The sequence below is a fragment of the Blennius ocellaris genome (assembly GCF_963422515.1).
Source record: "Blennius ocellaris genome assembly, chromosome: 7".
NCBI lineage: Eukaryota > Metazoa > Chordata > Actinopteri > Blenniiformes > Blenniidae > Blennius > Blennius ocellaris.
Genome location: NC_137656.1, coordinates 9,020,412 through 9,046,257, shown reverse-complemented (window position 1 = coordinate 9,046,257; position 25,846 = coordinate 9,020,412). Strand labels below are relative to the sequence as shown.

At 42.1% G+C, this 25,846-nt stretch overlaps 1 protein-coding gene across 1 annotated transcript; it reads left to right on the top strand.

Moving 5' to 3' along the window:
- Nucleotides 1-1,509: 1,509 nt before the first annotated feature.
- Nucleotides 1,510-24,408, top strand: LOC308132091 (A disintegrin and metalloproteinase with thrombospondin motifs 12-like). The gene is made up of 24 exons (XM_080499048.1): nucleotides 1,510-1,720; nucleotides 1,836-2,200; nucleotides 7,487-7,664; nucleotides 7,839-8,050; nucleotides 8,159-8,242; nucleotides 8,949-9,073; nucleotides 9,190-9,339; nucleotides 11,676-11,819; nucleotides 12,683-12,827; nucleotides 12,914-13,006; nucleotides 13,771-13,916; nucleotides 14,020-14,189; nucleotides 15,697-15,830; nucleotides 16,011-16,131; nucleotides 17,176-17,420; nucleotides 17,661-17,802; nucleotides 17,922-18,048; nucleotides 19,291-19,501; nucleotides 19,583-20,749; nucleotides 21,549-21,701; nucleotides 21,880-22,056; nucleotides 22,298-22,444; nucleotides 22,785-22,938; nucleotides 23,199-24,408. The coding sequence occupies exons 1-24, from the start codon at nucleotides 1,603-1,605 to the stop codon at nucleotides 23,333-23,335; spliced, it is 4,845 nt and encodes a 1,614-aa protein (XP_080355174.1). The 5' UTR covers nucleotides 1,510-1,602; the 3' UTR covers nucleotides 23,336-24,408.
- Nucleotides 24,409-25,846: the final 1,438 nt, after the last annotated feature.

Here is a 25,846-nt window from a genome sequence, read left to right as displayed (position 1 = left end):
TCACTGTGCTGTCTGCCTCTGTGTCTCCCACAGGGGGAGACGACCCAGGAGACAATGTATCACGTCGCCGCAGCCTTTTACTCACACACAGAACTGCTCCAGGGAAAAATATCAGACAAAGAACAACTGTAAGACGGACAGAAAGTGAGAGGTTACGGCCTTCTGATGATATACAGATACAGAACGTTGCTGGGGCCATGGCATTTCTAAAAAGACAGGAGTGAAATAATATTTTGGACAGTTTCCTAAGTGGTGCAAAACAAACCCAATGTTATGTTTTTATACCAGTTCAACATTTATTTAATATTTTTCACACAGTATCTTCAAAATTCTCTCCATCTTATTTGCGTTTTATATTATAGTGAAGGGTGACAACTTTACACAGTAAATGATATAATTAGCAACAATGACAATTGGGTGGTCACACAGGGTGGCCAATCAGATTACAGGGCATTGGAGGCGGAAGCTGGTGGTTGTGTGCCTCGGAAAACCCGTTAACACAAACTCAGCTGAGATTGAAAGTGTTCCATGATTGTAATCTTCTATAGTTTACTGCAATGCTGCAGATAGGAATCTAAAAGCATGTCGAGAACAAAGTCGATTAGACAGTATACTCAGCATATACTCTGTATATGCTTTTATTGAAATCACTGCTCATGATCTGCACTGCATATTGGAGGAAGATTTTTTTCCCTTCAGTGTCAAACTAAGGAATGTGTGTATTTGCACAGAATCAGTATTATGTTTGATTTTTGTGTTTTTAGCTGCTTGGAAGGAATGTTTGCACACTTCTGTATTTCTATCCATATACTGTACCAGCTGTGACTTAACATAAAGCATGTGCATTTCCACAATATGCACTGCAAAGTTTACCTATTTGAAATAGTTTATGACGGCACTTGTGGCCCAGAGGCATCCATGAGGAACAGACCCTTGACCTGGGCTGCTCCTAGTGTCTATAGTTAAGGATAGTTATAAGTATGCAGAGAAGTGGTTTCCCTTTGGGGATTAATAAAATATTATTTCTTTCTTTGATGGCAGGCATTCAGTTTCAAAAGGAATGTGAGATGCCTCTCATAACATGCGATTACAGCCATATAGAGAGTGGAAAACACAAAACCGCTCTCCTGATGGTGAACACTGGTCAAAACAACCAATGTTGCCTCAAGGGTGCAAAGTTAACTAATCAGTGGCACGTATGGATTGTTGTTTTGATCCAAGCTAAATCAGAGGGAACACTTTGCATGTGTAAAGTTGACTCCTCTAATGATGCGCCTCTGGTGAAGGAGACAAGTCAACACAGGCCAAAGCGGCGTTTCTTCAAGTCATTGAGGCTTGTTCTCCCTCCCGCTCTGCTCCCCCCTCTCACTCCTGCAAAGGAAAGTAGACACTGGTCCAAAGAACACTCCTCCCTCCTCCTCCTCCGTCCGCGGAGTGGGAGCTTTCTCCCTCTTTAAACATGATCTGGCTCCCAGTCTTCCTCGGCGCATGTTCCCCTCCGGAGCTCGTCCATGTCATGACAAAGTGCCGCGCAGGACCGACGCGCCCCCCTCTGAAGCCCCTGCACTCTTTCCCTGCGCCCTCAGCCTGCTTACATGAAACATGCCATGTCCGCAGGAGCACCCGCTTCTTTTTCTGCTGCACTTTGTTTTGGTTTTGGCAGCTGGCCACGAACAGCTCTCGGACTACGGCAGACTCCTCTCCCTCTTTGCAGAGCAAGGTCAGTGCCGCACTCACATGCGTTAACGTAGCAAGATTTTATAGTTAATTGTACATCAACTCTAATTAGAAATAAAGAGCTGCTTTTGCCAGTGATTTACATCTTGATCCTGCAGGTCTCCCCTCAACCTCAGAGTCAGACCTGTCCATTGTCCATCCAGTGAAAATCAGCCCTGATGGGGAGTTCATCTCCCACTCTGTGTCCCATCACTTCAAGGGTGGCCGGGTCAGGCGTGACCTGCGGCCCCTTCGTCTGGAGGGACAGGTTTACTACATAGTCAACTACAAGGGTCGCAGCTTAACATTCAATTTGACTGCAAACAATCACCTGCTTTCAAACGACTATGTCCTGGAGCGGAGGAATGGCAGCAGCAACAGGACCGAGCACCGCCTGTCCCAGGGGAATTCCTGCCACCTCCTTGGCACCGTGGAAGCCTCCGGTGTGCGAGGAACAGCTGCCATTAGCACCTGCAAAGGACTGGTAAGATACTACATTGTTTAAGAGATGGGATAGGGGGTAAAGGTCAAACGTAGCCACCGTCTCATTCATCACACCGCATGTACAACGGCACACTTGTGTCTCTTTAAACAAAAAAAAAGCTCAGGTGAGGGGGCATCACTCTGGGGTAGCTGGTATGTGGCGTCGGCAGTCATTGACCGTTGAGCAAACCTCTCTATCTGACAGTGCCCTGTCTGTTAGCTTGCTCTTCAAAGACTTCCTGGCACTATTTGCAGAAGGACGGTGCTGCAGACCCACTGACGGCTGCTGTCTCTCGGCTGGCCATGAGACCCTTTCTGTCCTCTTTTGTCTCTCAGATGTTTTTCTCTTCATGGCACCCTCACTCATTCATTCATTCATGTTGCTGTCTGCAGGGACTCTCACATCCTGACTGTGCTTGCAGTGTTACTTTGTTCTCCAGTGAGAGAAAGCTTCAGTAATAGTTTGTGACACATTTTTTTATGGAGTCCAGCGATGAGCTTTATCAGATGGAGGGGCGAAAAATATGGCCTATGTTACTAATCAAAAAGAGTAGATCAACTACAAAGGTGGTGAGACAGCTGGACAGCAGAAGAAAGATTTCCTGCATATGTGGGATATTTATCATGAAAAGACAGATGTACATTCAAAGCTTTCTGGGTACAGATGACTGGGAGGGAATTTTTTCTCTCTCCCAGCAGCAGGATCTCACTCTAAACTCTTTAAAACTCTTTAAGCTCCAATCTAATATTTTGAAATGACCCACTAGGCAGAGGATGTAGGAGAGAGGGGGCGCATTCGCCTTTGAAATGATGGGACGTGTCACTTTTAGTCATGAAGAATGTTTTAGTGTTCATGTTTGATTGTGTCACAGCAGGAATGCCTCTCCTGCAGAGTCTTGCCTCCTGCCTCTGTGTTATGTTTGTGTGGGTTGCCTTGCCTCTCTATGCCAAGTCTGCTAAACGCAGCTCATTTGTTACATGTGACTCAGAACAGGGAGACTCGAATGACAGCCCAGCCCAGCCCAGCAGTGCTATAATTTATATCTGACCCACTTTACACGCCTTTAATTAATCCCCAAAGAAGAAAATCATTATGAGACATAAGTCTTCTTATCTAAAACTGTTCAGATTCTTCTTGCAGTTCCAGTTTGCCCCTTCTCCCCAGTTGACCAGGGAAACTGCTACCATGCATTCATGCCATATCCATTATTTTCTCCTTTGTGCAAGAAGGTTTATAGGAAAAACCACACAGAGACCACCAAGCAGGAAGACTCAGCGAGGCAGAAATCCCACTAGCTCCCATGGAGGCCATTCACCCTCAGGAGACAGATTCTTACCAATCATTTTTTTTTTGCAAGGCGAGCATTATTGAAGGCTAACTAAACAGGAAGCACCCGGGATACAGGAAAAACAACAGAAGAGAGAAATGACACAGATGACGCACACTAATCAAGGCTTCACAAATGCAAATACTTTACTACCATCAGTGATTTTCTGATACATATTGTTGTCAATAAACAAAACAAAAATCTATTCCAACTGTGCTTGTTTTAAAGTTGTCTAAAACTGAGAATCTTCATAGCTATTACTATCTCATATGAAATAGAAAAGAATCAATAAAGTTCCCATTTTATGTGCTTGAACCAAAACTATATTGACAATTATTCTTAAAAAAAATACTTGGCTTTGGCCAGTGCTTCCCCACCCTTGCTTACAGACCCTCTTGAGGGCGTTCCAGCTTTGCCACCTCTGAGGTTGTCAAAGTGAGATTAACACATGTCAAAGAAAACCATGATTAGACAGTTTGCAGAATCTAGAGCAGACCTGGAAACCAGTCATTACTTTTATTGTCGTATGTTATTGAGAGTGAGTGTTTTCGCTGTAAAGTTTGGGCAAACCAGATATCCCAGAGGGGGCGTCTTGTCGCCTTTCCTAAAGGATATCTGATGGAGGGCATCCATGGAAAATGTTGGGAATCACAGACTTAAGATATTAAAATAATTCAAGAGGATCAAATAAGATCATTAATGAGCAATTCTCACAACACATCAAAGACATGAAAAGGTCAAATCCCATATCGCACAGCGCTAAATCCTGAAGCTCAAGAATGCTGCAACAACTTGTGAAGACACACATTTCACCACAGATTTCAATGGTGTAATTGGTAGAAACATTTTCTTTGCTATGTTACCTGATTTTAACATCCTGCTTCTGGCCTCAAACACAATACGACATTGGAAGCAGCAGCTGAGGTTTATAACTGTGAGCTTACCTTACATTAAGTCTTCATTACATGTATGTTATCCTTCACCTTCACTGTTTATTGTACATGTAAAACCACCGGGAGCAGAGGTGAGCGGCAGTGGAGGCGTTCCCACTGGTCCTTTTTGTGGGAAAACCATCAGTCTGAGAAAAACCCAAAGCTTTCTTTGTGGATACTTTGGTAATCCCCGAGGCACATCACAAAACAAGAAAGTGCAGGTTCAAACCCATTATACTGGTATTTTCCTCACTTAAATGCATGTTTCATCACACGATGCAGATGGAAATTCGTAATGATGTCTTTGAGCTCGGAGGAAAAAAATTAGCTTGCAGGCAAAATAACCTTGTGAAGTTAAACAAAAAAAAAAAAAGGTTAGTGACACCTATGAGGTCAGTAAACAGTTGTCTGAGAATAAATTATTATTTCGTTGGAAGAAAATTATTGTGATTTATCATACAGCAGTAATTAGCATCATCAGCCCCCACCTCTGCATGTGCCCCGGTAATCACTCCTGAAGTTCGGCTCCATAACAGCGGAGACTTTATTTCAGGGCCAGCTGGCCAGTCCACCAAAAGCCACAGAAGCAGGAAATAGAAATAAAGCAGTTCCACATGGCTTGTGTATTTAGAACACAGACCTGTGTTATGGTAACCTCCCCTGGCTCTGGCACCTCACACCCAAACGACTTGCTTCCTCTAAGTCAGGGGAGGAGGGTTACAGGCAAAAAAAAAAATAAAAAACACAGAATAGGGGCAATACATGGCAGAGGAGGAAGAGGTAGTAAAGGTAAAGAGTGAACTCCATTTGGAGGTGGAGCAGCCAGATTTCAGAGAAAAAGCTGCTTCAGAAAAATAATCCCTTCTTTTGTTAAAATTTCATAACAAAACCTTTGCTGGCTTCTTTTCAAGTCGGCTTTGTCTGTTGAGGAGAGGTACAATACAGGACTTACACGTGGTAATTTAAGGCTCATATGTAACTCCATAACCACACTGCACAGGCAAAGCTTTGCAGTGTGTTGCTAAGTAGGAGTGCATTTGGTATGTATATCGTACACATCATGCAGAGCAATGGTCCGAGTGTTAGGCTGGGCCTCTCTGTAGCATTCCTTCCTGGTTGAGGTGCACTCCACCACCTGCGATGTCTGCAGGGATTCACTTGAACAGGTTTTAGTCTGGGATATACGTATAGGGATCGACAGGAAGATATGATAACAGCCAAATACCAAAATATCTCCCCTTTATGTGTTAAGCGTGAGTAGCACGTGGAGTGGCACAATGCAAATGTGAAGAACACAGATGATTATTGAATGTATCGTTCCTGTCGCACAGTGTTTGGATGAGATATGGTGCAACAGGGAAATCAGCTGAGTGGCGTCTTCACGGGGCCTCGGGGAAACTTTCCCAACTGACCATGGCCGTATCAGCTTGCATGCCTTGCACATGAGTCCACCACAATCTTTGCAGCTCTGGCTTCAGGCCATAATCTGAATCAGAGTTGAAGACTTTCTCAGCGTTTTAGTTAACCAAATTCTTGACAGAGTCAACTAAAACCGAGAGCTCTTGCAGAAGGCTATTGTTTGGTATTTGCGATAATGTTGTTTTGATTTGAGCTTCAAGTGGGAAAACAGCTATTTTGAGGAGCCCAGTTCAATCAGTTTGAAGTTCGTATTGCAGTTTATGGCCCTACATATGTTATTTTCTAAGAATTGGACAAACAGGTGGTCTAATAATTTGCACTCGCTGAACTCCCTGAATGGAGCAATGCAACACAATCGGAGCAGGCTGCTGAATGAATGGGCTTCGGGGATTCTTTTCTCTTTTTGTTCCAACAAACACATGTAAAACTTGTCAGGATGACCCAGAAAGCAGGGCAGTGAACTGCAGTTAACAGCAGGATAGATCCCGGGAACCACAACTTGCCAAACTATAAGCACTGCATGGCCTAATTCTTTACAGCTGCCTTTGGTTCCTCAAAACACTCCAAAGAAAATCCACATATCATGTACTGCATTTTCTAGGAATCTAGGTGTTTCACATGTTTGACTTGATTTATGCATGTTGTTTTTGTTACTTATCTAAACCTTGGATTCACCAGTCCATACACAGTTCCTACTGGATGCAAACATGCTTTTTTTTCTCTTTCAAAACATTTTTTTTTGCCTCATGAGTTGGTTTAGCAGACGAGGGAGGAGTTCATCCTAAAACACAGTGTGGACATGTTTGGACTCAACATGACCCACACACACACAAACACACACACACGCACACATATTTCTAATGAAAATAATTTACAACATTTATCATACATGCAATTAAGCTGCTCTAAAAGAGACTTAAGCATTTTTGTCTTAGATGTGTTGGTATGCAGATGTTGTATGTTGGCCAAACAAGACTTTTCTGTGCGTAAGAGTGTGTGCTCACCAGTAGACCTCACCGATCATCAAGTGAATAGCCTGCACCAGTAACAACATGCCATTGCATATTTAAGAAGAAGTGATTGTCTTGCCACTGCAGCAGACAGAGAATGTGCTCGAGGGAAGGAAAAGGTTTATATTCAGATCTGTTGTCTAATGATAGTTTCCGCCCATGTGGAAATTACTGTGGAGGGGCCTTTTCGGCAGGTTTTAAAGATAAATGTCTACCCTCTCACCTTTTAAGTGTGGGAATTATTGAAACACTACACTTTGACATGATTTGCAGCCCAGCTCATGAATGTTGTAGCACAAAAGCATCCTTGTTAGGCTTTGTCTTGTTTGTAACAGGCTGTGAATGCATAAGAAAACAAAGTCAAAGCTGCATTTTGACTTAATTGTGGAATTAAAAATAATCTTCCTATTCTTAATTATAGTTCAGAAATTTCAGAAGTAGAACACCATGTCCTCAGAAGCTAATTTTCAAAGATGAGTACCTTCATATTTTTATTGTAGGGAGCAAGTTGAATCAAAACCTATATTTAATTTGCCCAGGGTAAATCATTTCCCCCCATGCATATATATCCGCATTTTTCTTCTTTTTTCTTCTTCAGAGAGGCTTCTTTTCCCTGCCTGAGGGGCACTATTTTATTGAACCTGTCCAGAAACGTCCTGACGATGGTGCAGAGACTGCAGAGCCGCACATTGTCTACCCAAGATTCACAACAGAAAGTAAACGAAAGAAGCGCAGTCCTGAGCCCAAAGAGACATCCAGCCCCTGTGGAGTTCAAGGTATTTATCTGAACTCATGCAATTTTACATCCAGCCCCTGTGGAGTTCAAGGTATTTATCTGAACTCATGCAATTTTACATTAAGCTTTTTTTCTCTATCTGTCTGAGCATGTGTCAACCAAGGATAAGCCACAAGTGTGCTGCGAGTGATTTATTCTATTATGCATACTTCAGATACGCCAAGTGACTCTGTCCTGATGGAGAGGGAGAGGGAGGAATGGGAGCGGGAGCAGTGGAGGGAGAGGGAGGATCAGCCCCAGTCCCGCTCGCAGCGCTCAGTCAGCAGAGACCGCTGGGTGGAGACCATGGTGGTCGCTGACGCCAAGCTCATCGAATACCACGGCAGTGATAACGTGGAGTCGTACATCTTCACCATCATGAACATGGTGACCGAGACACATTCTGATGTTATACCGGCTGTTGCCCATCATTCTTTTCTTGGAAGGTGCTTCTGAATGAACTGTGTCGGTCAAACGTTACTCTTTTGTTGACAGGTGGCTGGGATTTTTCATGACGCCAGTATCGGGAATGCGATCCACGTCATCTTAGTGCGCCTCATTCTGCTGCAAGGAGACGAGGTGATAATAACCGTCTGAAAACGTTATTTACATCTGAACACCTTTTTACATTTCCTTTTGTCATTGGACCTTAAAACACCAAGAACTCAAGATTGCCTAAAGGAAGGGCTGTGGACTTCACAAAACACAGACAGGAACTTTCAAAATGAAAGCAATGGGCAGTTTCTCAGAACAGAAGAGACAAAGTCATGATGCCTCCTGTGTTTTTTTTTTAAAAGTTCAATTTCAAGTCAACTGAAAATTATGCATCTGTGCAGCCTCAGGCGATCACTCTGTTTCTCATATTACAATTGTCACTCCAGAGGAATTCACAACAACTGAAATGGAATAATTTTATATATCCACGCATCTTCAATGCCAATTCATCCCCTTTATGGTTTCCAGTGAGTAAAAGCTGACCACTGGTGTAGGGCAAAGTAAACCCTGAAAAGGTAACCTGTCCACCGTAGCCCTCACGGAAAAATACACAGAATCACACTTACTGATCATCTAAAGTTAAATACAGTAGAAGCAATCCAGAACAATCCAGAAATTCTCAGGCAGATCATGCAAACATCAGAGACGCGCCCCAAACCCTTCCTTTCTCTTGAGACAGCCACTGCGCTACTGCGCTGCCAGAACAGCTTGACATGTTGAGAAAAATACAATCTGCTGTGAAAACATTCATTACTGTACATTTACTTTCTCACTTCCCTGTTTGTTACAGAAAGGATTAAAGATTATTCACCATGCTGACACCACTTTGGCCAGTTTCTGTGCTTGGCAGAAAAACCTGAATCCACAGAGCGACACACATCCGGCTCATCATGATGTAGCAGTGTTGGTCACCAGGTAATTTACACCAACTTCAGTAGAGCGAATACATAAACTGAGATGTTTGAGGGTACATTTTATGTTAAAAAGAAACTAGATATTATACATATAATTTGAATGTGTCCCCTCTCCAGGAAAGACATCTGTGCAGGAATGAATCATCCCTGTGAGACTCTCGGTCTGTCTCACCTGTCGGGCATGTGTCAGCCCCACCGTAGCTGTAATATCAATGAAGATTCGGGATTGCCTGTCGCCTTCACCGTCGCTCATGAAATGGGCCACAGGTGTGTATGTACATGTGCATGTTTCCACAATGAGCTATCATAACAATGGTCAAGATGACAATGAACGCAGGTTGTTTCCCAGATCGGATGTACGTGAACAATTTCCGTGCATGAGCTCATCAGCCTTTCGTGAGATGTCTGTGTGTAAATAATGGCAACGTATCTAGTAGCCACACACAAAGGCCGTAGATACCCGAGAAGCTTTTTGTGAAGCAGGTGTAAATCTTCGACGAACAAATGAAGGAAGAGCAGTCATTGAGAAGGTTACATTTAAGTCACGTAGGAAATTGCTGCCATTGGATTTGCTCATGGAAATAATTCAGGAACTGTAATTCAGTTGGACAACTTGTGAATTTTACCACCACTATGGCGTTTGATCTAACTGAGATCAAAATGTGAATCCACCATTTGTAAGACTGAAAGAGAAGAAGACAGTCCAAAGAGAGCCCTGGAAGTTAGTGGTAGCCTCTGTCCCAGATTAGGGAAGATGTCAAAACAAAAAGCATCTCACTATCATGTGTTTTGGTTTGCATTTACATTATCGCATTCTGAGATCAAACATTTGATTGTGTGTACTTCAATCACTAGTGTTGGATGTGAGGAAACAATATCAACATATGTTCTTTTTAAGATTTATAAAGCTTTTGTTTCCCTAGTATTTGAATCCATGTGCTGTCTTGATTGATGTCACGTTGTCTTGGAGCCTTTCATGGATTGAATCCTTAGTTCAGTTAAAATAAAAGTCACACATGTTTCTCGTTCAAGGTAGAAATCAGATTCATTTCATTAGGTTTTTAACAGTTGATTATGGTTCTGTTTTGTCCTGTTTTGAGCTTTATGTGCTTGCTTTTGAAACCAACAGGGTCTTACCTCATTTGTGCTGCTGTCCTTTCTGTCATCCAGGTCATATCATGTTTGTGTGTTTCAACATTTGTTCAAGTCTGGTCTGTTTGTTCATGTTTCATGTCTTTGCCCACGTGTACTGTCCATCCCCTAGTCTCAAATGTCTTGTTGCTTCATCCTTCATGCATCTCACCTGATAGTTAACCATAACATGTATTTACCTGCGTCCCATCAAGTTCAAACTCCTCTTGTGATCAAAAAGTTCCACAACTTTACGGCTCAAAGAAACCAATTGTCTATTGCACCATACCTCCAGAGTAGTCACCCTGTGCAGTGGCGCACCACTCCTAGTGCTCCTGCCATGCTTGGAAACCTTTCCAGAAGTCTACTTTTCCAAGTGTGCCAAGCTCCATCTGTGATTCGCTCTGGATCTCTGCCACAGTGTTGAAATGGAGATCAGGATCATCGGATCACCATCAGGAACTTTGACGTCGTTTTACTTGGAACCACTCAATCATTTTGAACATACGCTGCATTTTCCTCAGTTGGCTGTTCCATCATGACAACGTGTCCACTCACAATGCTTTGACAACCTGTCAGTTTTTGGCCCTGACCAACACAGTCATCACTCATCGTCACCAGAAACTCTGGATTTGGCTCTTTGTGATTTTTTTTCCCTTCCCAACAAGATGAATTTCAAGCTGAAGATATGCTGTTTTGGCACTCTGGAAGAGATTCAGAGTGAATCATGTGATGGTGCTTGACAGACTTGAAAAAAGGATTCCTAAGGGGTCTTCAATGTGTAGCGGGAGGACCTGGAATGATCGCTGCACAACACGACTAAAAGGGGATGGTTGTGAAATTTAACTCAAGTACTATTATTTCTATTTCTATTATTCGATGTAGCCCTTGAATTATTTGATATCAGTCTTTAAGTTTCAGCCTGTCCTTGTCGCTCCATCTGTTCAGGCAAGTTCCTTAGTCTAGCTGTGTCCCCCATGGATTTCAGTTGTTCCTTTGGATAAGTTTTAAAATTCTGGTTTTATTTACACTATTTTTTTCTTTGTCTTTAATAAAGATCATATAATATTCTGTTTTTATTTTATTTTCAACATTGCCTGCATTTGGATCATCGACATATGAAATAAATAATGTAAAGCGTATACATAACTTAAGAGAAAGGCTTCATCAGCAAATCAAATCAGCACTTCTACTTTGTACTCGAGGTAAATTACATAAGATCAGTAATCTACCAACCTAAGTAGACCTGTTTTAAATCTGCAAACAACTCTCACATAGGATTGGTGAGATCCTCACTGAGGCCACCTGAACCTGATAAACCAGCAGGAGGTATTACTGTAGCCTGCATTTTTCAGATTCAGGAGCTGAAGACATTCAAGGGGAGTAGCTGGATTATGAAGGTCGTCTGTTCTTGTGAAACACATCTGTGTGTGAGAATCACATCATAAATGGTTTTTCGTATCTGAACATAGCTTTGGAATCCATCATGACGGCCAGGGGAACGACTGCGAGCTGGAGGGGAAACACCCGTTCATCATGTCCAGACAGCTGATGTACGACAGCTCGCCTCTCACTTGGTCTTCCTGCTCCAAAGAATACATCACACGCTTCCTCGAGTAAGGCCGAAATCATCTTTTATCGTGAAGCTGTACTAATTTCCTCCGTGATGCTAACAAGGATTTTTCTGTAGGTTGTGTGGGCATGTCCGAGTCTGGAAAATTGTTATCATAACGGGAGTGGTTCCAAACTACAGTGACACCTGGATACAGATAAAGAGCATTCTGGCTCACATTTGTATGGAGGGCTTGAAAATCATCCAAAACACATAAAGGGAGTGGTGTGTGTGTGTTCGACTGAAACCATAAAAACTGACATCAGGAAAAACATAGCAGCTGCACCGTTGTATATAGCGACAATGACGATGATGAGGATGAGGAAGAGGATGAGGTGGAAGTGTGGTCAGTTGATGTGAATCAGAGAAAGTAGCAAGTGACACAAAAACAGCAAAAAGAAGCTATAAGAAGAATTGGGCAGCAGCCGTCTTTACACAAACATCTGGAGGCATTTAATTTGACTTGTGTTATCAATGACAGATTGAATGATAGAATTCCTCTCATACAACAGTTTCACCAGCTTCTCCAAAGTAAGAGGTCAAAGGTCAGAGATAATCTTTTTGAACTATGAGTTGTTAAAAGTTACCTTTTGTAAAGTCATTATCTCAATTTCAGATGTTTATTTTTCACTTCTATGGTGTTTTAAAAAGTAAAGTAAACATACGTTTGGGTGTGGTAACATAACAGTTTGAAAAAAAAAAACATTTAATCTTTTATTCAAGCACAAACTTGCCATTCTGGTAGGATTGCTGAACTTCTTTCAGCAGACCTACCAGAATTCGATTCTTTCATTTTCTGTGGTCAACCACCATGGTCTGTGATACTTTCAACACACTCAGCCTTACACTTTTCTTTTAACTGCTTAGTCGTGGCTGGGGTTTCTGTTTGGACGACCGTCCTTCCAAGAGGGACCTGACGACCCCGCTGGCTCGCCTCGGTGTCCGCTACACCACACACCACCAGTGCCAGCTCCAGTACGGCCCAAATGCGACCTTCTGCCCCGAGGTTGATGTGAGTGTTGCGTCAGGGGAAGCGTTGATGAGATCTTGTGGAGAAGTGTCCTCCCTCACTGTTTTTGGATTTTGCGTCTGTTGCAGAATGTGTGCCAGATTCTGTGGTGCTCAGTAAACGGTACGTGTCGGTCCAAACTGGACTCACCCATAGACGGGACTCGATGTGGACCAGAGAAGGTGAATAAAGCTTGTAGCTTGTATCAGTGTTTAATGTAGATTTTTAAAGGTTCACTTAATTTATAATCTGGTTTGTTCTCAAACTGTTTAAATCAATCAACTTTGTATTTTTTTTGTGTGTGTATTTTTCCTCATGAAATGATTATATTCATGGATGTCATTATCTATGTAAGTTTCAAGAAAAGCCCACTGCGTATGTATGTTGCTGCACTCATTTCAGTTGTTTACTTCTAGTATTTCTATAGTATTTTGAACAGTGGTGGCCCATAGGCTGGATAAGTGGTTCACAAGTTCAAATCCCACAGCAGTCCTTGAGCAAGACTTTTGACCCCATGAGCTCCTCATTGCACCCTAATGTGGCTGCATTGTTACAAATAGGATGAGTAAATGTGGGAAAATGAATTTCCCCGAGTGGATTCAATAAGTATTATTAGTTTCCTATTACTTATCAGAGTTGGAAAAGTATTCACATTTTCTAATTATGTAGAAGTACCTGTATTTGTGCAATAAATACTTAAAAGAATACAAGTAGGCAATCAAATTACCTGTTTTACTGAAGTCACATTTTAAAAAAGGCCTCTGAAATGTTCTCATCTTCACTGATATGCAAATACTGTCTTTGCTTACTTGTGAAGCACTTTGAGGATCATATTATTGTCCCAATGTACAATATAAATGATTGATTAATTGGTTTATCGATTGATCCAAGCACAGAGAGACAACTAAATGTCTATTAGTGATCTCAACATCATTTTCTCCTGCAGTGGTGTATTTCCGGGGAGTGTGTGATCGTGGGTAAACTCCCAGAGACAGTGAATGGTGGCTGGGGCCAGTGGAGTACCTGGTCTCACTGCTCCAGGACATGTGGAACAGGAGCTCAGACAGCAGAGAGGGAATGCAACAACCCAAAGTAAGAATCCACTCTCAACTGTGTGCACCATGAAGTAGTTCTGCATTGAGAAATTAATCCAAATGTGGAAATGATTGAAATATTCTGCTGTTTTGTTTCACAGACCAGAGTTTGGAGGCAAGTACTGCACCGGAGAACGGAAACGTTATCGCACCTGTAACACAAAACCCTGTCAGCAGGACAAGCCATCGTTTCGAGAGATGCTGTGCAGTGAGTTTGACACTGTGCCCTATCACAACGAGCTCTACCAGTGGATTCCTGTGGCTAACCCGAGTGAGTACTCAATTACTCAAATATACATCAATACACAACACCGAGAAATTCATGTGCCAGATTGCTGCAACAAGACAATTTCCCTTCGGGGATGAATAAAGTAATTATCTATCTATCTATCTATCTATCTATCTATCTATCTATCTATATGCAAATCAACTTTCCTCACCCTTTTCTTGACACCATGTGTAATTATATATTTCATTCAACAGGGGGCAGCATTTACACTATAAAACCCTTATCTTGAAACTATCGCAGTGAGTCCTTGGCACTGATCAGCCATAACATTAGAACCCATCTAATATTGTGCATATCCCCCTCCAAAACAGTGTGATTCACCGTCTATTCTTTTTCTATCAGGACCAATATTTATTTCTGCAGCAATTTGTCTGACCGATTAGACCACAGACTTCTGACCGTCATTCCTTACATGCATCATTGTGTCCCAGCCAACCATAACCCTGTTGCTTGTTAACCGCTTTTCTCTTTCTTAGACTATGTTTCATACTGACCCACATGGGCTGTAGCTAATTCTCTTACATTGGTATATAAGCACAATACAGCCCATATATGATTAAAAAATAAATAAATAAAAACAATTCAGAGTTGTTTATTTAATCTGTCAGTGGTTTTAGTGTTGCTGAGCCATGTAACATTTCAGTCAGTACTGCCTTTTTTTAATGAGTCTCTCACAATGGTGGGCCCAAATAAACACTAGGCGCTTAAGTGAGATTCAATTTAATGATTATTGTTGTTAATGTTTAATTATACATCTGTGTAATATATGCAGCACATAGAGTTAATGCAACTCAAGAAATAAACAAAATCTGGATGCAGGTGTAATTCTTTGTTAAGTATCTGTCAACCACACCCTCTTTCAATAAGGTCCTGCAGTGTAAGTCTAAGATTTGCCGATGGGACTTTACGTGCAAAAACAGTGTGGGCACTGTCAACATATTTCCAGATCAGAAATCTGAACTTTGGATAGAACCAAAGGACACATGATAGTCAAAGTTTTTTACGGAAAGGAAATTGTGGTTTCTTTTCTCCAGTCAAAAATAAAATTGAATAATCTTGAAAGGATGAAATGAAATAAAGTACAATACTGTGATGGCCCTCGTCCATAGTCAGCTGTGATCGTCTCAAGTTCTCCTTGACCCTGAGCTGAATGGAATGGCACAGAAGACTGAAGGGATGAATTAAATGAAATTTCTTTTCCTTAAAAAAGAATAAAAAGAAAAACATGACTGTAAATGTCTCCTTAAAGTTATCCCACATTAGATTATGAAATGAAGCCTCCAGTGGCTCTACACACAGCACATGTTCTGCAAATATCTCGGTGGTATTCGTTTGTGTTTATAGATGAATTGAAATCCATCTTTTTCTATTCACCCACTCGTCACATCAAGGCAATACATTGGTACCAGTTTTATGAAGGTTCTTTTCACGAACTTAAACAGAAAGGTTACCAGGTTACTTCTCTTCCCCTACATGCAAACAATCTCAGTGAATCCCTGTGAGCTGCACTGTCGGCCAGTCACCGAGTATTTTTCCGAGAAGCTGCTGGACACGGTGACGGATGGAACGCCCTGCTTCATGAACAACAAGTCCAGAAACATCTGCGTTAACGGCGTGTGCAAGGTAGTGTGGCTGGGTAAGAGACGAGTAGAGACTGGGAGGGGGTTCTAGTGGAGCAGGGTGACATGCTGCAGAGCAACTACAGTAAAACAGAAGGAAAAGATTTCCTGCATAAACTTTCATTACGCTTTAATTTGTTTTTGGTTGTGTTTTTAATGTGTTGTGTCTGTGTTTTGCCCGCAGGAGGTGGGCTGTGACTATGGCATCGATTCAAACGCAGTGGAGGACCGGTGTGGAGTCTGCCTGGGTGACGGCATGAGCTGTGAGATGGTCCATAAGGCGTTTGATGACGAGGACGGCTTTGGTGAGTGCAGCACGAGGGGCCATTTGACACAGCTGGAGAAAGAGTCAATTATGTCAGCATGATAAATCATACAACTATTACGTACTCACACAAACCAGACAACCAATTAATGAGGAGCCGCTTTGATGTACCGACCAAAAGAGTGTGAAAAAAGCTCAGAATTCAAATTTATGTCCACGAGCGGAGAGTCATCTCAGGACAGTTCATCAGCATTACACCATTGTGTTGTTTCTTTGTTGCCATGGCAGCCATCTTGTCTACAATGTGCAGCTGTTTGTCCTGTTTTACTTTGGCCAGTCAGATATATGTGTGTGTTTGTGTGTGTGTTGATGCATGTCTCCAGCTGATTTCACTGTGCTTTGAGGAGTTCATCTCACTCACTAAATCAACGTGCCATAAGGACACATTAATAGGGAAAGAGTCTCTAAAACATTAAAAAAAGGAAAAAAAAAAACTATTATTCTTCCTTTTTTTTCTTCTCCTCTCTTATTCATTCTCTCTGTTTGCCCGGCAAAGCATCCTTTCCAGATAACCAGCCCAGATGTTTAAGACTTCAAAAGACTTAGACCGAGGGCAAACTTCCCCCTCCTTTGACAAACACAGAAACACACACCTTCCCACAAACATCATTAAACTCCAGAGACCCACTCATTGCTGCTTTCGTCCTCCCCCCATCTAGCACCCCCCCCCCCCCCCCCCCCTTCCCATCCACACACAATAAAAAACAGAGACAGGACCATGCCCCCCACGCCGAATGTGCACGTGTACAGTCTCTTTCTCTCTCTCTCTCACACACGCACACACACGCACACACACACACACACACACACACACACACACACACACACACACACACACACACACACACACACACACACACACACACACACGCACACACATGCCAACCACCCCTGCAGACTGAGCCCACCCTCTATTAAAGATCAGAGGGAAGCTGTCTGGTAGTCTGGATGTGAATGTGGTAGCAGCCATGGTGGGCCATCCATTACCTCGGTGTGACTCTGACTCCCCTCCCGACTCTCCCAGGGTACGTGGACGTGGGTGTGATACCTGTGGGGGCGCGGGACATCCTGGTAAAGGAAATGGCGGAGGCAGGTAACTTCCTGGCTCTGAGGAGTGCTGCGTCAGAGGAGTACTTCCTCAACGGCAACTACATCATCCAGTGGAACGGGGAGTATGAAGCCGGCGGCACAACGTTCTTTTATGAACGCAGTGGGAACATCGAGAACCTCACCGCTCCCGGACCCATCACTGAGCCAGTCATGCTGCAGGTAAGACGCCATAGGACGGAGGATAAACAGCTTGCTGGCTTTGCATGATGAAATATCACATCATCCATAATTCATACTATTATCTCGCGTTTGTTGACACTGATTGATTTGATCACCAGGTGTCTCATGTTTAAAAATGTGCAAAAAGTTTCAAAACCCGGTCATCCTCTCATAACAAAAATGAGTTGGTAAAATCAAAAGTAGCAAATGTTGCCTCACGGCTGTTCTTGTGGTCATCAGTTGCTGTTTCAGGAGAGAAATCCAGGTCTGAAGTACGAGTACACCTCCAAGAAGACCAAAGACAGGCAGAACGAGGTCTTAGAGCCTATTTACCAATGGAGACATGGGGCTTGGACAGACTGCAGCACCACGTGTGGTTTAGGTTAGGGTTATATATGACGTGTTTTAGTCATTTAAGCTACATTAACACAATTTCAGTGAATTTATTTTAACATTTTACAGTACAATTATATTTTTTCTCCAAATGTTGCCCATTTGTAGGTGAGCAACATCAGCCTGTGCGCTGTTTTGAGGTGGATGTGGGTGTAGTGGACGAGTCCCTGTGTGACCCAAACACCCGTCCAGAAGACAAACACAGGAAGTGCAAGAACATGGACTGTCCTGCTCGGTGTGTACCCTCTAATGCTTGTAATACTCTACAATACTTAACTACTTTATATATATATATATATATATTAGGTTTTTATTATTATTTTTTGCAATTGTAAATGATGTGAATAAATTGTCATTTCTTTTATATACAATTTAGATAAACTTAAATGAAACAATATTTTATACATTGTGTCTGGCTGCTTTCTCAGCTGGTCATTTAGAGTTTCAGACTTCATAAACACTTCGTAAAACTAACGAGGAATACATTTCTTTTAAAAAAAAATAGAGAAGACTCAGGAAAATAAGGATTTTAATTTAATGTGGGTCACCTCACAAACACTTTGATTTAAGATGAAACTTTATTATTATTACAAAGAATGCTGTCAACCTATTATTTTTTTATATATTGTCTGTATCAGTTTTTTGGTCTCAAACAGACCTGTATTCAGTTCATTCATCAGCCATACCACTTTATAAAATGTAAGATCACAGGGTGCTGGAGCCAGTCCCAGCTAACACTGGATGAAAGCAGGCTATATCCTTTACAGACCAGTATATCTCTATGATTAAGTCATTTTGAACACTCCATATTTTTTTTAATAAAAAAAAAAATATATATATCAATGTGATTGCTTAATCCTCTTCACAAAATGGTCTTAATTTTAGTTTGTAAATGCAACATAAAGTTTGAGTGTAAATCTGTTAAATACATGATAAGGTCTGTATGGTTTTCATGGCTGCAGGCACATTTTGTTTGGTGGGAGGACAAAATGATCCATTGGCTATAATGGTTGCAGACTAGAGGATTGTGTTCCTGGATTAATAAAAAAAAGCAAGACATTTTTCATATGGTCTTCATATGATCACTGTGACTTTCACCAAACATTTGAAGAGATAAGAGCTGATTTTAATAATTGTTTATCCAATTTCAAATGATATCTTATTCATTTAAATCCGTTGCACAATTCCTGGTACTATGCTTATATTTAACCTTTAGAGGGTTTCCTTTATTTATTTTAAAAGGATTTTGTAGAAGGGCATGTGTTTTACTCCAAGCAAGGTATTTAAAAAAATGCATTCTTTTGGTTTTGGCACTGAAGCTCTCGTAATTTAATCGCAGCTCTAAAAGAACTTTAAATGATACTGACTAATTTATTGTTGGAAAAAGATGATAATGTTTGTCCTCTTGCCACGTACTCCTCGTTTATCTTTGGTTGCCTTTTTCGGCATGTCCTTTTTCAACCTTCCTGGCCTTCAGGTGGTGGGTCGGGGGTTGGCAGCAGTGCACAACCACCTGTGGATCTGATGGAATGAGGAAGCGAACGGTTCTCTGTGTCCGCACTGTTTCAGGAGAGGAGAGAGTGCTCCACCCTGTGGAGTGCAAGCACCTCCTGAAACCCAAGCCCGTGGTGCCGTGCAACCGAGACGTACCCTGTGGACGGGAGTGGTCTGTCAGCAGCTGGGAAGATGTGAGCCTCCTTTTCCTATGATTTCCTCTGTCTTACAGATACCAGACATAACTTTAATACCTTTATCCATTTCTTTTATAGTGTCCCATCACGTGTGGAGGAGGCGTTCGCTCACGCACAGTCACATGTTCTCTGGCGCCTAAAGCGACTTGTGACCTCGCCACTAAACCTCGATCCAGATCCCTGTGCGGCTTGCAGAGCTGCCCCAACTCGAGCCTTCGTAGGCGACCTGGGCCTGTGCCGAAATATCGCCGCATATACCCACCTAAGGTCCAATCCACACAGCATCCTGTTTCGCCTGCATCGACCCCCACGACCACCACGACCACGGCTACAAGGAAGATAATAACCACCAAAGAAACTACGACTGTTTCAATCTCTACTACCATTTTCCCTTCAACTCTCGAAACCTCAACTCCTGGAATCATAAATGCGGATGACTATGAGTACAATGGTACGAGGAAAGATGAGGACAAGAGAGGGAGCATTGTCCCGACCGAATCCAATTCATCCGAGAAAGATCGAAAAACCAGTGAGGAAAAAACAGAAGAAGAAAGGGAGGAAGCAGAGGAGGGAAGCACTCCAAATGTGGTGATGTACTCTCCAGGATATGATTATGTTGTGGAGGACAGGACAACAGAAGAAGAGGGGATAATTGACCTGGATGTTTTTACCACAGCTGCATCACACCAAATGTCCACCACGCCACCGCCACATACACTCATCACACCCACTTTACAAACAAGTCCACCGACGATGCCCACAACCAGAGCTACATCAACCACAGCTACCTACTCCACCCCACAGACCAGCACCGATACACGGACAAAGGCCGTTCGCCACTCGCCAACCTCCCGCATCACCACACGTGTTAATACACGCAATAACTGGACACAACAGGCTCCACGCACCACTCCTGTGTACAAGGGCCCTTCGGTCACATCTAAAACTGGCCACCACACTAAACCAGTTCCCACAACAACCCCAAGAAAACCGTTCACTACCCCTGCATCACCACAGTCCACAGTAAAGATTATTAAACTGAAGAAGCCGGCTGTGACACCAAAGAAAAACAACTCTGTCTCTCGTGGGAAAAAGCCGCCCCCCCGAACTAAAAGCAGCCACACCAAGAGCCAAAACGAGCCACCAGCAGTCCCTGAGGGAAGCTCCACCAGCGACCAAGGTAACGTGATGGCCCGGGAGCCCGTCACCATCGACTTATTCTGGATAGTCGGGAACTGGAGCGAGGTGGGTGAAGACATTTTATCCCTGTATTGACTGACTTTCTACAACATGATTCCAGTAGATTTTTGAAACCACCAGAGAGCTTTACAGGGAGAGCAGCAGGGGAAATACATTTTTGAGAAGATAAAGAAATCATACAATCAATTGTGGAGGCTAGAATTATTTTTGACTTAATCAAACACATTGTTTTTCAACCTGAATTTATTGTAAGTGTAATGGAAATTATTTAAAGTGATTTTGTGATTTGTGTAATAATTACACAGACTGTGAAGGCTCACTTGACAAGCTTCATTCACTAAATAAAAGAATCCCAACAGTTTCAATTAGCAATATCCTTTCTTTTTTTTTATCGGGGTGTGATTTTCAACAGATAATGGGAAGTATGGTGGGGATTAATGCATAATATTTTCAAACACATCAGAGTTTTGACGGCTCGACTTTGCTTGGATTTTTAAAATACGCTTATTTAATGCGTTTTATTCGATCTGCAACTTTAATCACTCTCCCATTGTGTCCAACAAATTTCAACTTGCTAATAATGTCACAAATACTAGAAGTCCAGTTTTGAACCAAAATTGACTACTTGGCGTGAGAAAAAACACGCGTGCAGTGAGAGATTTTTTTTTTCATTAATGCGAAGATGATGTGATATAAAAGCAACAATTGTTTGCAGGACTTGCTTTTGATTTTCCTGAAACATCCATGTTCTATTATTGTGTAACTGTTATCAATTTGTTACTCTCGTACATGGGAACCCTGGCCAAGTCTAATGAATGAATACTCCCTCTTCTTCTTACACCAGTGTTCAACCACATGTGGAATCGGAGCGATATGGAGAACAGTCATGTGCAGCTCCCAGAACGAGGAGGACTGTGCCAGTGTGAAGAGACCTGAGCCTGCACGTACATGCCACCTGCAGCCCTGTGCCTCTTGGCAAAGTAGCACCTGGACTAAGGTGGGTAACTTTAGATTTCATCCGGTCATCAAATCAGGTAATTACACATATTGCTTGCTAATTCCACATGGCTTCCCGTGGTCTTAGTTTTCAAAATGATGTAATGACTTTTGTTTCTGCTGCACCACTGAGTTGGCATCTGTTTCTGAGCCATTTGTTTGCACCGTATTACCACTAGTGTCCGGATGACTGTGCCGCGGCGGGACGGCGGTACCGCGACATCCAGTGTGTGGATTCTCAGAGTAAACGACCCCTCAGACCTTTCCACTGTCAAGCTGTGATCAGCCGGCCCGTCAGCTCCTTGACTTGCCCCAACAAGACCTGTATGAAATGGAGTGCATCACCTTGGGGGCCGGTAATAGCTTAATTTCCTAAAATGTCAATACGTCACAGTTTTTTATTGAGTCATAGCAAAAATCCCAGTCACTTCTGTCAGTACTGTCTATTACTTTGAAAATGTAGGATATCTTAATTGTACAGTCACAACCTGCCCTTTTTTTTGTTATTTATGTACCAAATATTAAAGATGAAACATTAAAAAAAAAAAAAAAAAAGTTTTTATTTGGGACCTGATTTTTACTTCTGCATTTCTTCAGTGCTCGGGCAGCTGTGGTGAAGGTATCAGGGAGCGGCTGGTGTATTGCCCTGAGCCTCATCGCTGTAGCGCCACACAGAGGCCAAACAGCTCCGAGCCATGCAGTTTAAAGCCCTGTACACACTGGGAGACCGGGGACTGGGAGGAGGTGAGTGGAGCGCAGCTTGCTCAGAAAACTCTCAATACTCTGTAATACAATCTGTCTCCCTGCTTCATATCACTGTGGATGCTTCTGATTTTAAGCAAATAGCAGGTTACTAGTCTATCACAAGGCTGTTACAAAGAGTCTCACACACAAACACACACACATACACAACCTACAGGCCATTTACGGTAGAGTCATAAAATAACCCATCTTTGAATTGTGAGAGGAAACAGTGTTATCCATAACAACATTGTGCACCCCACTTTGCAATACCGTACATATTTCATTCATTAATTCCTTCGCTAAACTCGGGGTTTGTATTTGTGTCCATGTGCGTCCACAGTGCTCTGTCAGTTGTGGCGGAGGTCAGCAGCAGCGTGAGGTCCACTGTGTGAGTGAGCTGGATTTGGCCGTGATGCCAAACAGCCTCTGCGAAAAGATTTCCAAACCCGAAATGCTCAGAAAGTGCAATATGGAGGAATGCAAGGCAAACACAGGTTCGTACGCACGACTCGATAAGTCTGTATGTTCATCTGGCTAAGCGGAAGATTTGAAAAGCAGATTCAACTATAAACACACACACACACACACACACACACACACACACACACACACACACACACACACACACACACACACACACACACACACACACACACACACACACACACACACACACACACACACACACACACACACATGTGATTTCTATTACATCACAAGCTTTTGTGTTCACATTGTGTTCCTTTGCATGCAGTTCCAGCTTGCAGGAAGAACACCATGTCCTCTCGCTTCTGTGACAAGCTGAAGCTGTTGGGTCGTTGCACTCTCAGGTCGGTGCAGCGACAGTGCTGCGTCACCTGCCGGTCCAAGTCGGAGCTGGACTCGTCATAATTATACCACGTACTGTACCCTGGTGGACAGCCATCCACAGACTGAGAACCCAAAAAGAACAAAAAAACACTCCAACAAGCACAATTTTAAACGGCACAACCAAAGAAAACCCGACACACAGATGCAAAGAGCCCATTAACATGTTTGTATCTCTTCTATTTCAGTCTTTTCAGCTTTTCTTAAAGATAAATTCTCTGGGAAGTGAGCAGCGTCGTACACTAAAACACTCAGAAACACACTGGAATAATGTCACTTTCACATCAATATGTTTGAATCAGATCCGATTTAAATAGTTTTTTGTTTTGGTTTTTTTACTGCAAATTTGATTATTTTTGATGCATGCAAAACTCACGTGTATAGTCCTTGTTATTTAACCGGTAAACAATGCTATACGTTACATATAAAGCATCTCATATCCCAGAATTTAACCCAGAACTTGCAAAAACTCATCATGAGTGTGACTGCTTCTCTTCTGTACAGTATCTGCCTCGTCACATCATAAAAAACTCTATATTCTGTACATCTCTTTCTTTACCAATGGTGCTTTCATAGCTTATAAAGGTGACTTTTTTTTTATACAACTGGCAAAAAATGAATGTATATAAAATATTTTTGACCTCTTTAATACATTGTTAATAGTACTGATTTAAGAAAAAAAGGGTTGTTTTTTTTAAATCCAAATTTTTTTGCTTGAAATATGGTTTATTTCTCAGAGCTGGCACTTTTCTTTTCTTTTTTTCTTTTTTCTTTTTTTTACATTATCCTCTGCATAAGTTCCTGCCTTGGTCTTTTTTCGTTACCCTTGTCAGTTGTGCATGACTCATCTGCAGAATGTGCACAATGCTGCAGTCAAACCTGTGGTGCTCCTCCTCTGGTGTAAGATTTGCCAATGAGAAAGAGGTGTTGCAGGTCATCCCTCTCAGGTCACTCCAAAGATGGCCACTGTGTTTGTGTGATGTTGTACTATTGTCAATGTCATGTGTACGCTACGTCCCCACCACTGGTTTGTCCCTCCCGTGTCACCCATCAGTGAATATAATAATATTCAAACTGTTTTGTAACTGAGACGTGAAATAAAACACTTTTTGAAACGTGTTTAATTTGTTTGCATCCTCCAACTTACTTTATTCAGTATACTGGGCGAAATTACACACACACACATTCACACATACAATCAAACATGTACTTACCAGTAAATTGTGTGAGGGATCCAAAAGACCCAGAGAAAATCCACACTGGCAGAGAGAGAACATGTAAACCCCACAACAAAAGTCCCAGGCCTGAGAACACAGCAAGTCTTTTCACTGTGAGTTATGTCACTATGCCTCCTCGGTTTCAATACATTCAAATCAATTATTCAGATCATGTCCGAGGTTAATACAGTCACATTGTGAAATACTGTTTCACTGCTGTTTGGTTAGATGCGGTTTAAATAAGAATTGTAACAACCAACAATGTAATAATGATCAATGATTGAACTTAATGACTGCCATTAATAATTTTGGACATTTTGAATGTTTAAAAAAGAATAAAAAATGCCGTAACTTGACTGTATAATTTTACTATGAATGAGTATGGTGATTGCTGCCCACTGCCCTTAATTTTGATAAGCAAACTACACAGATCCTGCAAAAAAAAGGTCAAATTTATAAAGTTTTCCATTGTTTTTGGCTCTTGAAATGTTTATTTAATGCTCCTTTTCATGTATTAAATTACTAGCATTCACTTATTATTGACAAAATTGTATTATGATTTTGCCTCAAATATCTTATTACACTTCTGACAAGTTGGTACATTATTGGCTTCATTACATTTAAAATGACCAAAAATTATTACATTACCAGCATGTACTACGTTCACAGCTGCTACATGAATATTGACACCTATTGCACCAAGCCCTTCTTTGCAAAACCTTCTGCTGCTGTGTGACCTTTCGTGTTGACAAGGTCATTCTCGCCTGAGAGTGCCACATGCTACTGAGTGTGTAACACCCGAATCAACGACACCAGGGTCTGTTTCAGGGATCAGGTTCAGCTGGCCCAGATCTCCCAGGCTCCTCACTGCCAGATAACTTGACACGAATGGACATTGGTCAGCTCCACACACCCTGCTGCTGTCATTCAAGACAGAGACCAGGAGTTAGTCAGCAGTAATGGAAGGAGTAACATAATGCTGGGTCACTGTCGAGCACTGCGTTCTAAAACCTGCCAGTGTGTGTGTGTATGTGTGTGTGTATGTGTGTGTGTGTGTGTGTGTGTGTGTGTGCAAGACAGAGAGAGGGCAAGAGGGACGTGTTTGTGCGTTATCATGACGATGCAAACAGCAAACAGCCACATTACCTAACCTCCTCTCTCATTCTGTTATGTCACTGTATGTTGCACAATGTGAGGAAGCACTTCAGCTCAAAATCTATCTATCTATCTATCTATCTATCTATCTATCTATCTATCTATCTATCTATCTATCTTTCCCAACTGAATCACAAAGTCACAAATCATAGAGAAAAGCAAG

Excerpts from the sequence above, each read along its gene's own strand:
- LOC308132091 (XM_080499048.1), top strand. The coding sequence starts at position 1,603 with ATGCCATGTCCGCAGGAGCACCCGCTTCTTTTTCTGCTGCACTTTGTT. Across the intron at positions 2,201-7,486 it reads TTAGCACCTGCAAAGGACTG|AGAGGCTTCTTTTCCCTGCC; the intron begins GTAAGATACTAC and ends TTTCTTCTTCAG. Across the intron at positions 14,190-15,696 it reads GATTCCTGTGGCTAACCCGA|TGAATCCCTGTGAGCTGCAC; the intron begins GTGAGTACTCAA and ends AAACAATCTCAG.